Source organism: Acanthopagrus latus, chromosome 18 (genome assembly GCF_904848185.1).
Source record: "Acanthopagrus latus isolate v.2019 chromosome 18, fAcaLat1.1, whole genome shotgun sequence".
In the NCBI taxonomy this organism is placed as follows: Eukaryota; Metazoa; Chordata; class Actinopteri; order Spariformes; family Sparidae; genus Acanthopagrus; species Acanthopagrus latus.
The window spans coordinates 12,683,051-12,697,453 of NC_051056.1; the positions used below are offsets into that span (position 1 = coordinate 12,683,051).

Here is a 14,403-nt window from a genome sequence, read left to right on the forward strand (position 1 = left end):
ATCAAGTATTTGGAGAAGCTAATTACACACTGCTGGCAGACCGACTGCTTGGTTAGAAACTGGAGGGATGGATTGTGCTGTAGTGTCAGCCGAAGTAGAAACAGCTGCATCTAGTGGAGTAAATCCATTTCCTAGCTCCAAGGGAGTCCAGGACATGAGGCTGTGAGTGTCAATACATGTGCTGTGTGCACGGGGGCTCGCTGGTTTTCTCCTGGCAGCTCGGGCTCAGAGGACCAAACAGAACAAACTCAGCCCAATGGCAAAAAAAGTGGCTCATTTAGAGCAGCTGATATAGATCTGGATAAAAAGGGGAAAGCTGCGATGGTGTGCGACTCATTGATCAGAATGCAGCAGCAGCAACATGCCATTGCATTGACGTATCATCAGTGATATCACTCTCAGTACTACAAACTGGTTTATTTCATGGGCTTCTTCCCTCCATTACAACACAATCACATGTATTCTCTGACTAACAGCGCGGAACAATAAAGAAACGTGACATGACTTATATGAAGAGTGGGTTTATATGCACATAATAATTCATTTAAAGTCTTTTTTGGAGTTGTGTCACCCATTAGTGTCCCCTCAAAACTACTTTCAACTTTACCATGACACTTACTTGTAAGTTACATTTAAAAGTAACACAAATTAAGTCAGAATGCCCGAATCCCGCTAGTATTAACGTAAGATGCTCACCTGCCATCGTTCAGACATTTAATGAAATTATGTGTGCATGTAAGTCCACTCACAGATGTATATTCATGGTATGAAGACTGCCATCACACACAGATTTATAGGTTCAAAAGACAGAAATATTGATGCCTTAAGATTCAAACAAAGACAGACAACAGCCGCCCAAATAAATCTAAAAGATGATAAACTAGCATAATGATTTCCAATTCCAGATGTCTGATACAGCCTTACTGTGTAGTTCCTTAGTTGTTTTCATTTTTTTTGTCACATAATTAGATATGTTTTGAACCAAAGCGTTGCATGTTATTACACTTTAGTACAAGGAGGATTTCCTTCAATTTTTGCTGTTTGATTTTAATCCCTTTCCTCAGGTGATCTTTTGTTAGTGGTTGTTATTTATGAATCTTATGCAACCATATACATTAGAACAATTTCTAGCAATATCAAATTCCATGGGTTGGTTCCACTCGGTGTCAGTGAAGTAAGACTGGAGTGGAAATGGTGCGTGTCTCCTGGTAGTCTAGCTCATCTCCTGCTGCCCAGATGCTGGGACTGATGGTTCAGGGGACTCCTCGGAGGGGCTACTGATTCCAGATTTGCTCTTTAAAGAACGTCCCAAATACAGCCAGTACTCCTTACGGATGGTGTCCTTCTCTTGTGCCAGAAGTTCACAAATCTTTTGGGTGGGGGGGGGGGGACAGAAAGGGTGAGAAAACAACAATAATGGCAACATTTTCAGTTCATCTCTCAAATAAATTAATCCTGATCCCTCAAAACACACACTTCATGTCAGAAATCACAGTTGTAAAGGTTTCCTTCGATAAGAGCTTACTTCTAGAGCCTTCCTTAAAGTTTCTTTTCGTTCCTCTTCCCCCACATTTTCTTTTTGGTTGCTGTTCTCCAAAGCATCCTCATAGCAATCGAACAGAAATGCTAGGAGATATGGTGAACAATGTGTGTCCTTCAGTTCCAGGACCCTCTCCAGCAGGCCAGGCGGAGACGACAGACCTCTGTCCTGCAGCATCCTTGGGAAAAAAAGAGGGCACATTGTCAGTGAGCTCAGTTTTTCCCTGTAGCATGTCATATATTGTGAATATCTGAAATTGAGATGGTAGTCTGTAATATCAGTGATTTTACTCAGACCGAGCAGATTCATCCAGTGAAGAAAACACAAGCTTTTTGATGTATCACTTTTGACTCTTGCAGAATTCATGTTATTTAGATAGATACTGTAGAAAAAAATGTTGCATCTTACCCTTTCAAATAATTCCATGCGCTCTCATTGTGCGGAGCCTTTTTGATCTGGTTCAGACAATATCTTGACACAAAGAGAAAAAAAACAGTCAGAATGTATGTGGCAGAAAACATGCTCTTGCAAATACTGAAGGAAGAAAGATGCCATCATTAAAAAAAGTAAACTTTGATTAGCTTGTTTAAAAGGATGTCATCAAACTATATCCTTTCTTCAACACTTGAACATATAAAAAGTTTTTGTATGTAAAGCTTGAGATTCTTTAAAACAGAAGCTATCTATGTTAGGAACAGTGACTAAAAAATTTCCATGACTTTTCGTTCCAAATTGAAAAGGTGCAAATTATCTTTCTATGCAAATCGTCCAGATTTTTAGGAGAAGCACTCACTGGATCTCTCTCTCCACGATGGCTGGATCAGAGAAGCCTGTAGTGTGAGATATTACAAAATGCCGCTGGTTCCATGCAGAGTTGTTCCTCACATCATCCTCCAAGAGATTCTCCACAAACTCCAGCTCGTTGTCCCACAGTTTGTATTCCTGGAGAGTGAAGAAGGCAAATGTTGGCAAAGCTTATGTAATCATGTAGTGCTTTCAGTGGTGGCCCTGCGCTGCATGATACAAATACTGACCACAGGAGGACTCAAACAGCATGTCAACAAACACCCAAATGGGAAAGGGAAAGGATTCATTCTGGCAGAGTGGCTCACTGTGGGAAGAAAACTGGATATGGGTCCTCATTTCTGAAGCCAAACTCTGCTAGGAGCCCAAACACCTACCTGGATGACCCACTGTCTGTGCTGCCAGGCGTGGTAGTTCTTTGCATCTTGGCTGAGAATGTCAGCAATGAACTCCAACTCTTCTGAGGGGTCATTCAACCACTCTACCACCATACGTCTGTGATGCCTGTGAAGAGTTTAGAGAACTCATTTTATTACGTCATTTTTTTTTTTTAACCTTCTCTCATTTTATATTTTACATTTCATCAAAAGCTGGAGAATATAGAAACATTGTAATCAAACAAACATTTGTATATACACCACTAACCCTGATCGTGAATATATGAATAATTGCAATACTGAAGTAATGTCACACTATTTAACAAATACTACGTAAACATGGTACATAAAATCAATTTGCTGGCACTCACCAGACTTGATAGTTTTTGGGTTGCTCCTCGATGATGGCAGTAATGTACCTCATCTCCTCTCTCAGGTCCTTTGACAGGGCTTGCAGGAGTACTCGCCTGTAGTGCCTGCACATAACCAAACCCAAGAAATGTTACAATGTGTTTTGACTGAGGTCATTTTTAAGCACAATAAAAAAAATCACAATTTCTAATGTTAAAAGGATAAACATTTGTAAATTGTTCAATACAGGAAGTATCTTTCAAGACTCAACTCAGCTTGAGATAGGAAGTTAAAATACCCTACTGATTGAGGAAGTGCAAGAATTCTCCAATGTACCATTCAAATCTTTGTTCTCGCTTTTTCCTTGTGTTAAGAAAATGAGACACCAGGAGATATTCACAACAACATGCAGCACGCTCACCAAACTGTATAATTGGCAGCATTCAGCTCAATGGCCTCTGCTGTCAAGGCGAAAGCGCGCTCGCTTCTTTCATCGTTCTTCAGCAGTGCACGGAAGTAGTCATAAACGTCTGAGACTGTTGGAAGAAAGATCCGTACATCAGTTTTAGAATTTCACCAATTTCAACAACAAAGTCCTGACTTCATCTGCAACTAAATACCTCTGTGCCAGAGACTTTGTCTGATTGTCTCTACTGTAATTATTCTATCAAAAATGTATCGTGGCACAAGTTATGTTTGAAACTTTCACTGTGGTGGGTTTTCTATGTGATTCGCATCTCTTGATAACAATCTTACACTTTTCAGAGTAGGCGATCTTTACAACAGGATTTGGTCCATCATCCTGAGGAACAGGTTCCAGGTCAGCCCACTCCTTTCTGTCTCTGAAACGCAAAACACACGGGGGTGGATTTCCTGGCTGCTAGCTAATGTAGCTAGCGCTCCTTACAGTACAATATTACTACTTTGTTACACAAATGGGAAAAAAGATGTAAATTAATGTGTGGAATAATCTACATGGATCGCCTTTGTTAGCTTCAGAGATGTTACAACTTGGCAAGGGGTTGGAACGACTTTATCAAATCAATCAGCACAACATTACCCCATTATATAATTTACTTCTAACTATAGCGACATTGGTGGTCACGATATGATGGCAAATATAAACGAAACTCACTATCGAAACAGATAGTAAACTAAAAGTTATCAGACATTACCGTGCTATAACACACTAGCTAAAGTTAACGGAAGAAATATTTACTATTAGAGCAGCTAGCAAGCTAGCCACCCAAACATTAATGAGAAATGAAAACCAAACACTACCTGTAAAACAAATATCGAGTCGGGTCAACAAAATAATCATCCCCAATGTGGTCCTCAGCCTCTACATCAAACTCTTTGTCTTCTTTGACGTTTAGTGGCTCATTTGAAGTTTCCTCGGCACCTGACATTGCTAACTCTTTAGCTTAAGCTCGTCTGTGCGCTAAGGAAGGAACCATACGTCATATCCGGTGTAGCGGAAAGCTGCTTTTACGTACTGTGGGAAAATTACACTTTGACAATAGTCATTTAAATAAAAGTCTGTCTTCCAGTTCTGAGCAACAGTCCGGACAAGAGTAACCAATGAATATAAAATTACCAACCAATCTGACTGGTGACTGTATGCAATTGTTCAGGAATATAAAATTATGTGACCGCTTTTCCACACATCCTCAAATAAGCAAGCTTCCGAGATGCAACGTTCACCCACTATTTTACTATATGCGTTTACGGCACGGAAATAACTAAATTGACCATAGCCACCCTGCGAAATGCGGGAGATGTCACAAACTTTGCCAGAACATTCACTATTATTTTCTTTCTTCTTTTTTTTTCATCAGATGCCAACTGGCCCTGATAAATCTGCATATCAGAAACGTCCATTCACATTTCAAACAAGTCATGCTGAAATTAAATCTTATGACACTTGTTTAGGATCTCTCATCAGAATGTGACCAAATCCACTTTCAAATCGGTCCATCACATTTGTTTAAATTCACATCATTTCATATACTCACAGTACATGAATCACTGTTACTCACCAGGCTTTAGTCTTTTGGCTGTATTGTTTTGTGTTCCCATTGAGCAAATTTGTCCTAAAGAGGACAAAACGAGACTCCAGACTACTTTTCTGAACAATTGTTGAGTGACCACTAAGCCTCTATAGCACAAGCATATATTTGCTCCATGACTCCCTCTTATTGCAGGATGTGGGGGAAACAGAGACATGAATATGAAACTAGAAAGAAATATCACAGTAGTCCTTAAAAGTGAAATATTTAAAAAGCAGATCATATTATCCTCTCATTTAACTCTTTCCCAAGCCAAGCTTTGGACTTCTGACTCAACATTCAGTAGAATAACACAGTCAGTGACAAAGGTCTTAAGGTCAAGCTGAACTTTATTTTCATCGACGACTCTGGACATTATAAAAATAAATAGATGATTCACAGTCAGTGGATCGTAATACAAATTGTTATCAAAATTATGTATCAGCCAGAATGAAGAATTAAACACATGCATAATCACCATTCCATCAACATATACTGTACATGTTGTGAATACTCGTCTCCGATATTTGCAATTAACAGAATCTGTTTTTCAACAGAACCTGTTGACAATATAAAATCACCATTCAAATTAGACAGCTATGCAAGGTGAATATGCTTCTCTCTGACGAGTTTTCAATGATGGCTTGACCCAACGTTTGTTCAGTGACTGTCTTCTTGATCCAATCCATGCTTCTCAATGTAGCGTCTAGAAGAGGGAGGCAAATCAGATAACAGTCAAACAGATAAACAACTGTCAGTGATTACCAAGAGTGAGATTTTATCTGTCAGATCTCTCTGTTAAGACAAGCATTTGGTTTAGATGATAGACATGACATAGCCTTTTCATGACAATTAAAATGAATGAAGTGCCTTATGGTCAAACTTTCCTATGCTCTGAAACTAACGTGCCACATTTTAAAGAATTTCAGCCAGAAGATGCATCTACATTCTTCTTTTTTTTTGTCCTTGAGTTTTTCCAGTAGATATTTTTTCTGCTGCCATGTTTTGTTGTTAACATAATTAAAAAAGTATCAATGTAACATTACACTGACTGAAGCGTTCATTAAGTATTGTGTTTTCCAGATGACAAATGTAACCTTACACTCACTCTGCTTTCAGTTCTGTTTTGCTCTCCATGAACTCCAGACACAAATATTTGGCTCTATAATGTTCATGAGCTAGTCCTAACTTTGTCTGCCATTTGATGCTAAGAAGTAAGACAATGGTGGGTTTATCAGAGCTTTTTAATTGTAAACAGCTGCCTGCTGACTGAAAACAATGCTGATGAGAGCTGTGAGAGTGAACCCAAAGAGAGTAAAGAGTTCTAAATCCAAAACAATGAGCTTAAAGATGCTTAAACACTTTGTAGAACAGAGTAGAACTGCAGATTCGGTGGCTGCTCCCCGAGGGTTCATCAATGTGATCAACCCCATTTCACAGTTTGACCCATTGTAAATATAAAGATATTGATTTCAGGACTTTTAAGTTACACTCCATTTTCCATTTGGTTAAGTAAGTTTTTACACCAAAGAGAAGAAACAGTTGAGAACTCTCAATGGCTCGCTCCTTCCCTGCTGTCTCATAGACTGTCTGGATTTCATAACAAATCTGTAGGGTCTAAATTAGCGAAGACAGGTGTATTTTTACGTAACACTTGTGTCTGGCGCTGTTTTAACACTGTAGAATCAGTATTGAGCGACAGACATGACCCTAGGAATTAATTCAAAGTAAATCTCAAACCAAATAAATATTGCAAAACTGCAAGATGTTGTGCATAATGAAGCAGCTTTGGCTTCTCTCTGAGGTGTCTTATTACCATGAATTGAACAGACATGGCGCATTTTCAATGAGCCCAGAAACACTTGATTGAAACAATAGTTGAAAGACTGACAGAAGACGGAATCCTACCATGTATGCCTGACCTTTTTGCTAAAATATTTTTTTAAGAATTCTGCTCTGCTGATGTGACATTGCTAATGGTAAGAAAATCTCACCTTCTTGCAAAATTATAGAGCGCTTCTTTTCTCTCTTGGAGAGACAAATGTCTGTCAACTGGTGATTTCCCAAAGGATTTGGCAGCAGGCTGTGGAGGGAAAGAAAGAGGAATTATCAATTTAGCAGCAAAATAAATGATAAGCTAGATCTATTGTATTTGAAATTAAAATCAATCAATGTGATACAACACTAAAGTTTCTATGCAACTTATAATCTCCTCTTAAAATTCTAGGAAATAAGCGCTTAATATGTTCACATGATTAAAATGGATCCTAAATTCCCAAGCCAGAGAGCTAAGACTGCAGCAAGCTGAACTGTCAAACCTTTATGGTGGGAGCAGGACCACAGGAATAGGAGCTGCTCTTAGAAGGCCCAAACGTCGACATCCCGGTTGCTTCCATTTGAGTTTCCTCTTTGTTTTCCAGCAGATTTGTTATGGTGGTGTCAACGCAATTGGTTTTTGCTGTAAACAACCAAAAGACAACTGTAAGTGCGCAGCGATTTAAACCCTGTACCAGATTCTGAGGATGTGTTACAAATTGAATGAACAGAGCAGAGTGTGGTAGAGAGTAGATGATAGATAACAGTTGAGCAGAGAGTCACAGTACATTCCAATAAGGTGGGACGAGAGGTCCACATGTAAACGTGCACTGAAATTGGGCCCTACCTAAGTCCTTTGTGATTACATTCAGTGGGACATGGGGCAGCACGTCCTTCACCTGTTGGGCCATTTTAGCAATCCTATGATCATCTGCACCCAAACTCTGGACCATGAAACCAAGGCCAATGGAGGGAGGTCGGACCCCTGAGGGAAAGAGAGGAACAGCTGACATTACCCCCCCAAAACTCTAAACCAATCAGGTGAATCCCAACACGTAGAGAGCCAGGTGTATTGTGTGTTTTTTAATTTACTTACCCATAGCAGTTTGTGGTACAGTGTGTCTTTTCCTTTTGATGTGCTCTGCTTTGTCTGCTTTGGTGATCTTGGTAGAGACCAAACCCAGTTCACCAGCTAGTAGCTGAAATTAAATGGCACATCTTTAATGTACAACAGCAGCAGAAAGGAGCAGGCAATAACTGATATAAATGCAGTGTTTCCCATTAATGACCTATAATGTGGTGGCCCACTACAGTCTAAGCTGTCCCGCCCCAGGCTCATAATGAAGCAAAAATAAGGTACTTGGTTTAGCCTCTTAATTCTGTTCTCAAAGGGGACCAGATTGATGCATTAAAATGTGAAGTATCTAAGATTTTAGCTGAAAACTTGAAAAAACAAATTATCAATCCAAAGTGAAAGTTTTGATGCTGTGACTACTAAAATTGTGCTGTAAAACTATCTACTGAAGTTAGCATGCTAGCCAGCTAATCAGCTAACCCTGGTCTGTCCTGAGCCAATGCGCCTGTGTTAGCTGCATAAACACCAACACTTCCCCTATGTTCTGAGCCCACAGTCTGGACCACTAGCTGCACAGCTAACAGCTTTAACTAACCAACTGCAGCTATAATGAGCAGCAGTTAGTGGTTCCTCCAGTAATATGTTGCCACCTATTTGTAGTGATTTTGATTCTGACAGCCAATTCTTACATATTGCACCTTAAATCCTTCACTTGTGCAAAATATTGCTATGTCCCTGCAGAGGGGTCAAAGGTCTGGCCACCAGCCTCACAAATCCTGTGGAAAACACTTTTGATGAACAAATTACAGGATGTGAGTTTAGTAAACTATAGCTAGATCTTTGTTGCTCACTAAAGAGGAATCTGGGTGATGGGGCAGGGGGAAAAACTGCCTACTTTTCAGTACTGTATTGCTGAAACAGTTTCTTTCACATATTTGTTTTTGTCATTACAAATTTAACTTTATGAATCCACTAAGCTGGCAAACATTGTTTTACCTCCTGGACTTTGTTGGCAAACTCCTGCATGGACTCGCCATCTTGTCTGGATACTGGCGGGAGCCAACTGGAATGAAAATGAAAAACAAAAAAGCAAAATAAGGAGTCATTCGGACAACAATTATGGCAACAATATTGTTGAAAACCAATAGGAGACTATTTTTAAACTGAAAAACTCAAGCAATTGAATTTAAAACATTTGAGAGACATGCTCGTTAATCAACATTACTGGCTAGAGTTAAGCCGGGGGATGTTATTTGTGCCAAAGCAAAGCAAACCACTACCAGTGGTCTATAATTACTCCGGCATCAATATATCAGGATTATTAAAAGACAATTGCAGATAGAAATAATAATACAAATTATTTAGTACCTTACATGATACACTGTACATGGAACAAAAAATGTCCACAAGAGCTCCTTCAGCCAACTTGACTCTGGTGTGCTCTGTGGACAGACAAGAATACAATGAAGTCAATCATACTGTTATATTACGGCTTAGTGTGGCATGCACTACTTCAACTAGAGGACAGGGACAATAATAGCTGTGGCACTGTGTCCTGGCGATCCAAACAATCCTGCAACTACACTTCACTAACATGTAAAATGCTTCATTTTCCCTTATTCATTTCCTTCCTTCCTCTGTAGGTTGACATTTTGCATTGTCAGTGTCTTGTTACAGTCATTAACAACCCCATGAGGAAATATCCCTCTTCTGTACTTGTTATACTCATGTTCCTAACAGCACTCAAGATTCAAACAGTATGTTATCCCTGCACGCCATTTTTGTCTTAAATGCATGATCAAATGACTTTACCAAAGCAATCAATGGTCTGGTCACCCGTAAGGCCACAGGCTGAATGGAATCAGTCAGTGAAAAAGGCCAAGAACTGAAAGGAAAAAAACATGCTCAGTATGTTAGATAGTACTGTACACACAAAATCTGACTTTTTTTACCCCAAAAAAACAGAAACAGATTTATCTAAAAATAATCATAAATAACAAGGAGAATTTATGACACTGTTTATTTATGACAAAAACGAATATAAAATCAATTTCAGAGCTGTGCAAACAAAAGCAAAGCAATATTCTTCTATCCTATTATGAAGTCCTTTTTTAGGTTCCGGTGCACCTCCAGGGGACTTTGGCTGCAGATATAGTACACTTGCTTATGAGTAACTCAAATTAACGACAGAAATGAATCAATTTTGCAGCTGTTTTCACTTCCTGACACTAATTTGCTTGTGGAACTCTAGAGGGAAATTAGTAGGAGGAAACAACCACCACTGTAATTCATCTCTATCTAAAATTGATGTAGAAGAGGAATGATAATTTGTAGCTGGCTTGATTAAAATCACAGTTTCTTTTTAAAACCAAAGTCATGAGTGTGAGGCCAAAACACTGTTGCCATTTGTATATACTGATCCCAAATGGTGCTGAGAACTAGGATTACTGTATGAAAATATAAAATAATTTGAGGAAATATTTCACTAGCATTGCATCAACAAATTCCACCCACAAGTATTAACTGTGCCATCCTCAGCAACATAAATCAAACATCTCATGTCAGTCTTACAATGTATAGCTAGATCCTTCAGCAGAAATATTACAGTAGCACTTACCTGAACTTGAGCAGGCCAGCACGGCCATTTGTGGTGTCCTCCTCAGGAAACAGGAGCAAAGGCGGGGTGCCTTCAGTGGAGCAGTACCTCTGAAGAGTCTCTGCGATTGCTTCCTGGCCAGAGGCTGAATGGATTTCCATGAAGCCTCTGGCCCAACACACAAAGCCTGTGGAGCCCTCTAACTGGGGCTAATGAGTAGAAACAGACAGAGTAAGCTCACACTGCATTCACTGTATTTACCAGATAAAGACAACAATGTACACTGGTAGAATAAAAAAAAAGGTCAGAGATGGGATAGAAAGATGACCTGGACACATATAAGACTTTAGTATGCTTCATGCACCAGTGCACTCATCGCCCCCTGTGCAAGATGCATGCATCATCTGCAGCACGCAGTTTTCTTTGTAATCTTTCAGGTTTCACTAGGACAGCTTACATGAAGGTGAAATGAAAGTGTCCAAGTGTACCAGTTATCAACACAATACAAACTACAGAAACAGGCACATTTCATTTAATTTCACATGAATCATCTATGATTTTCAATACATTAAACTATACAACTGTGAATTACACACTGAATTCTTTTTAGCATATAATTTTAAACTTTTGTGGCGGTACATGACATATCCAGTTACTTCACTGCACACTTAATTGCTGCATGCTGACAAGTGCAATCTGAAGTGTGTACTAGTCTTATGAACGAGAGAGAGATGTCTAAAATGTCTAAAACATCAGGAAAAGCATATAGGATTTTGGAAGTCAAACACTCACGGTATTGCAGGCGGTCAGAAGGTTGATTATGTTGTGGTCAAACTCTGTCACATGATTGCACATGTAAAGCTTTGTGTTTTTGTCTCTGGAGCGAGGGTTTTTCTGTCTCACATGCATCCCCAGGACTGAGCACATAATCCTTACAATAAATCTGAGAGGACAAAGAAATAACAGGGGGCAGTAATTTATTATAATTTTCATAAATATGCAGTTTTACTGAGCTCAATATGTTTCATTTTTCTCTCCATACTCTCATAGAAACATCCAAGTCATTTACATGTGTCACCTAACTAAATGTTGGTGTTCTTCGATGCTGTAATTATTTCTAAATTGGACTAACGGTATCCCTTATAATTGTTTTTACTCATATTTCTATTTCTACTGGTACCTCAGTTATTATTAATGACATACATGCAACTGCTACAGCTACATTATTACTCTTGAGACTAAATGACGTAAATAAAGACAGTAATATTTCAAAATACTTGCCTTCTGATAAAACTTTCTGGAAGTGCACAGCTGACCAAGAACACGTGAACACCAATAAAAATCCGTATTAACGTCAAACAAATCCCAACTGGAAAGTAAACCAGCAACAGCAGGAGAACAACGGCATCTTTGGGAAATCTGTCCAGAGAAAGAATGAGAAGATTTTTCAGTGCAGTAGATAAAAGCTGAAAGAGGTGAAATGTGATTGCTGATGTTATCTTGACAGGCCACACAAATCACTCTGACAGTGACTTACAATATCAGAAGCAAACAAACAAACAAACAAAATATAAGCCAAGTGTAAACAACCACTCCTATACCTTGAATTAATAACACTTCACATTCAGCTGCTGTGTATGTATTGTAATTAACAATGTTGAACATGGGTAGTTTTACTTCACACTCCCAGTCAACTCAATTTAATAACAGCAGGACTGCTAAAGAATGTGTGTGTACACCTGCTGGTAAACTAGAACATTAAAGTTTAAGACGTTATTGTGAATTCAAGTGTTTGTCTCAAGGTCTCTGATGTATGACAATTAATTAGAGCTGACAATAAACATCACTGGCCTCTTTTGCTGCAATAAGTTTCCCTATGCCAATTTAACACATCGGCAGGTTTAAATCCCTAAAGGTTATTACACGTGTCTCTACTTGATTGACAGAACATCTGGGATGCCCAACATTAATCTAGTCCTACTTTATATCCTAATATTCGACACCATAATCAGTACCTCCACACATATAGGCCTAATGCCACACCTGTATTCATGTGAAACACGGGGTATTTTATTTTTTGAGTTCGTGAACGAGTCACAACTTTAACTTTTCAAAGCCGAAGTGACGTTTATGACAAAGTTATACACTGTGTATACACGGTGGTACACGTTATATCAGCCTACTGGATCCAGGTTGAGTACTTCGGAAAACTTCACTCTTGAGTGTAAAGTTCAACAACCATTTATAGTTAGGCAAGCTAACTAGCTCTGCTAAGTGAACCACTTAACAATTCAGCTGATGACAGCACGACGTGTGTACTAAAATAGCATAGCATACGGTTGCAAAATAACTGTGGGAATATTAAATATTTACGTTAACGTCACCACCGCACTCCTAGGTTAGCTAGCTAATTAGCTTCATGTTTTATACAAGGTTTGACTTCGCTTCCTATGAAAATCTACAGCAGTTAGCTAACCAACGACTGATGTCACCGGACAATATTTTACAGCATTTCGTTAGCACACAGGTTAAGACTGTAACATTTCTGCAAATGGCTAATTATCGTTAGCTGAAGGTTAACAGCTAGCTGCCGTTAGCTGACTTACCGACGAAAGTCAAACATGTCTTCAATCCCCCGAGTCTCCATGTCCGCCAGTCAGACCTTTGCTCAGAGGCTAATGCTAAGAATACAACCTGATACCTGGAAATAAATTAGTCATAACGTTCACGACAGCTATTTTGTCGTTCGAGGGGTAAAGGGGCAACTGACGTTGTTTCCACGATTGACTAACGTGATTAGAGTAAAATCTTGGGGCAAACCTATCTCAGCTAGTTTATAATGTTAGCTTAGCTTTAGCTGTCGTCATTAGATGTTCCTGTGGTGCTAGCAGCGCTAGCGCCTGTGCCTCAACATCAGCAACAACAATACCACTTCCGGACAGAACATTACAGAATAAAAGTGCAATCGCCGTAAAAATCAAATAAACTGACTCAAAAACTGTGCTATCTTTAGTTTGTTATAAACTCCAACTTATAGCTCTAAATACTGATAATAACCTGTTATGTATCCTATATATTCATGAAATCTACAGTTTGCACAACTGTGTGGCTGTCGCTGGGTCTTTTACTTTCAAAATAAAAGTCCTCTAGCAGAAATCGTCGAGAAGTTACGATATTTGTCGCCCTCTAGTGCCTGTGTTTAACTCTCGCGAGTTCATTCACAACAACCCACAGTCCTGTTACTGGTTGGGGTTACAAAGGTATGCCACATTGGAGGGACATTAGGATTTACTGTAATACCCAGAGGTAGGCTAATCAGAAATGTCTTCGTAGTATTGAAACTAAATTGGTACCTTTAATTTTCACACACCATGTCTCATGCTTACACCCTAAGTCAAGTTCCTACTACCTCCAAAAGTTTTCCAATGACTCCTCTATTGCTGGATGCATCAACAATGACAATGAAGAGGAGTAAAGAGGACTGATGTAGCTCCTGCTTACATGGTGCAACAACAATCAACTGAAACTCAGCATCAGCAGGACCAAAGAATTGGCCGACTACCAGAAGAAGTGACTCCCTGTCCATGTTCTATCCCTCATCATCCACTGATAGGAGGTTAGAGAGAGTGTATTTGTTATAATATTTTGGGGTTCAAATCAGCAATAAACTGGGTTGGTGTCACAACACAGATGGCTTCCTTGGGAAGGGGCAGAGTAGACATCTTCCTGAGGAGAGAGTGTGTGTGACAGGCCCCTGCAGATCTTTAGTCAGTGGTGATCAGTGCTCTGTTTATTGT

The 14,403-nt window shown here is 39.3% G+C and overlaps 2 protein-coding genes across 2 annotated transcripts; both read right to left on the reverse strand.

Moving 5' to 3' along the window:
- Window positions 1–390: 390 nt before the first annotated feature.
- fnta (farnesyltransferase, CAAX box, alpha) lies at window positions 391–4,533 on the reverse strand. Its single transcript, XM_037077388.1, has 9 exons — window positions 4,354–4,533; window positions 3,829–3,914; window positions 3,494–3,608; window positions 3,093–3,197; window positions 2,722–2,848; window positions 2,334–2,482; window positions 1,949–2,011; window positions 1,526–1,718; window positions 391–1,369 (listed from the first exon to the last, which is right to left on the reverse strand). The coding sequence occupies exons 1-9, from the start codon at window positions 4,479–4,481 to the stop codon at window positions 1,214–1,216; spliced, it is 1,122 nt and encodes a 373-aa protein (XP_036933283.1). The 5' UTR covers window positions 4,482–4,533; the 3' UTR covers window positions 391–1,213.
- A 919-nt stretch (window positions 4,534–5,452) lies between these two features.
- On the reverse strand, window positions 5,453–13,541 carry aup1 (AUP1 lipid droplet regulating VLDL assembly factor). The gene is made up of 12 exons (XM_037077387.1): window positions 13,213–13,541; window positions 11,888–12,025; window positions 11,399–11,549; window positions 10,628–10,815; window positions 9,823–9,895; window positions 9,379–9,452; window positions 9,007–9,073; window positions 8,032–8,134; window positions 7,783–7,920; window positions 7,439–7,578; window positions 7,115–7,203; window positions 5,453–5,826 (listed from the first exon to the last, which is right to left on the reverse strand). Exons 1-12 carry the CDS (start codon window positions 13,251–13,253, stop codon window positions 5,781–5,783), a joined length of 1,248 nt encoding a protein of 415 aa, XP_036933282.1. The 5' UTR covers window positions 13,254–13,541; the 3' UTR covers window positions 5,453–5,780.
- Between the last annotated feature and the right edge of the window lie 862 nt (window positions 13,542–14,403).

Excerpts from the sequence above, each read along its gene's own strand:
- fnta (XM_037077388.1), bottom strand. The coding sequence starts at position 4,481 with ATGTCAGGTGCCGAGGAAACTTCAAATGAGCCACTAAACGTCAAAGAA. Across the intron at positions 3,915-4,353 it reads ACTCGATATTTGTTTTACAG|AGACAGAAAGGAGTGGGCTG; the intron begins GTAGTGTTTGGT and ends TTTGCGTTTCAG. Across the intron at positions 1,370-1,525 it reads CTTTAAGGAAGGCTCTAGAA|ATTTGTGAACTTCTGGCACA; the intron begins GTAAGCTCTTAT and ends CCCACCCAAAAG.
- aup1 (XM_037077387.1), bottom strand. The coding sequence starts at position 13,253 with ATGGAGACTCGGGGGATTGAAGACATGTTTGACTTTCGTCG. Across the intron at positions 9,896-10,627 it reads GCTGGCCTGCTCAAGTTCAG|TTCTTGGCCTTTTTCACTGA; the intron begins GTAAGTGCTACT and ends TTTTCCTTTCAG. Across the intron at positions 5,827-7,114 it reads CTCTATAATTTTGCAAGAAG|ACGCTACATTGAGAAGCATG; the intron begins GTGAGATTTTCT and ends TCCCTCTTCTAG.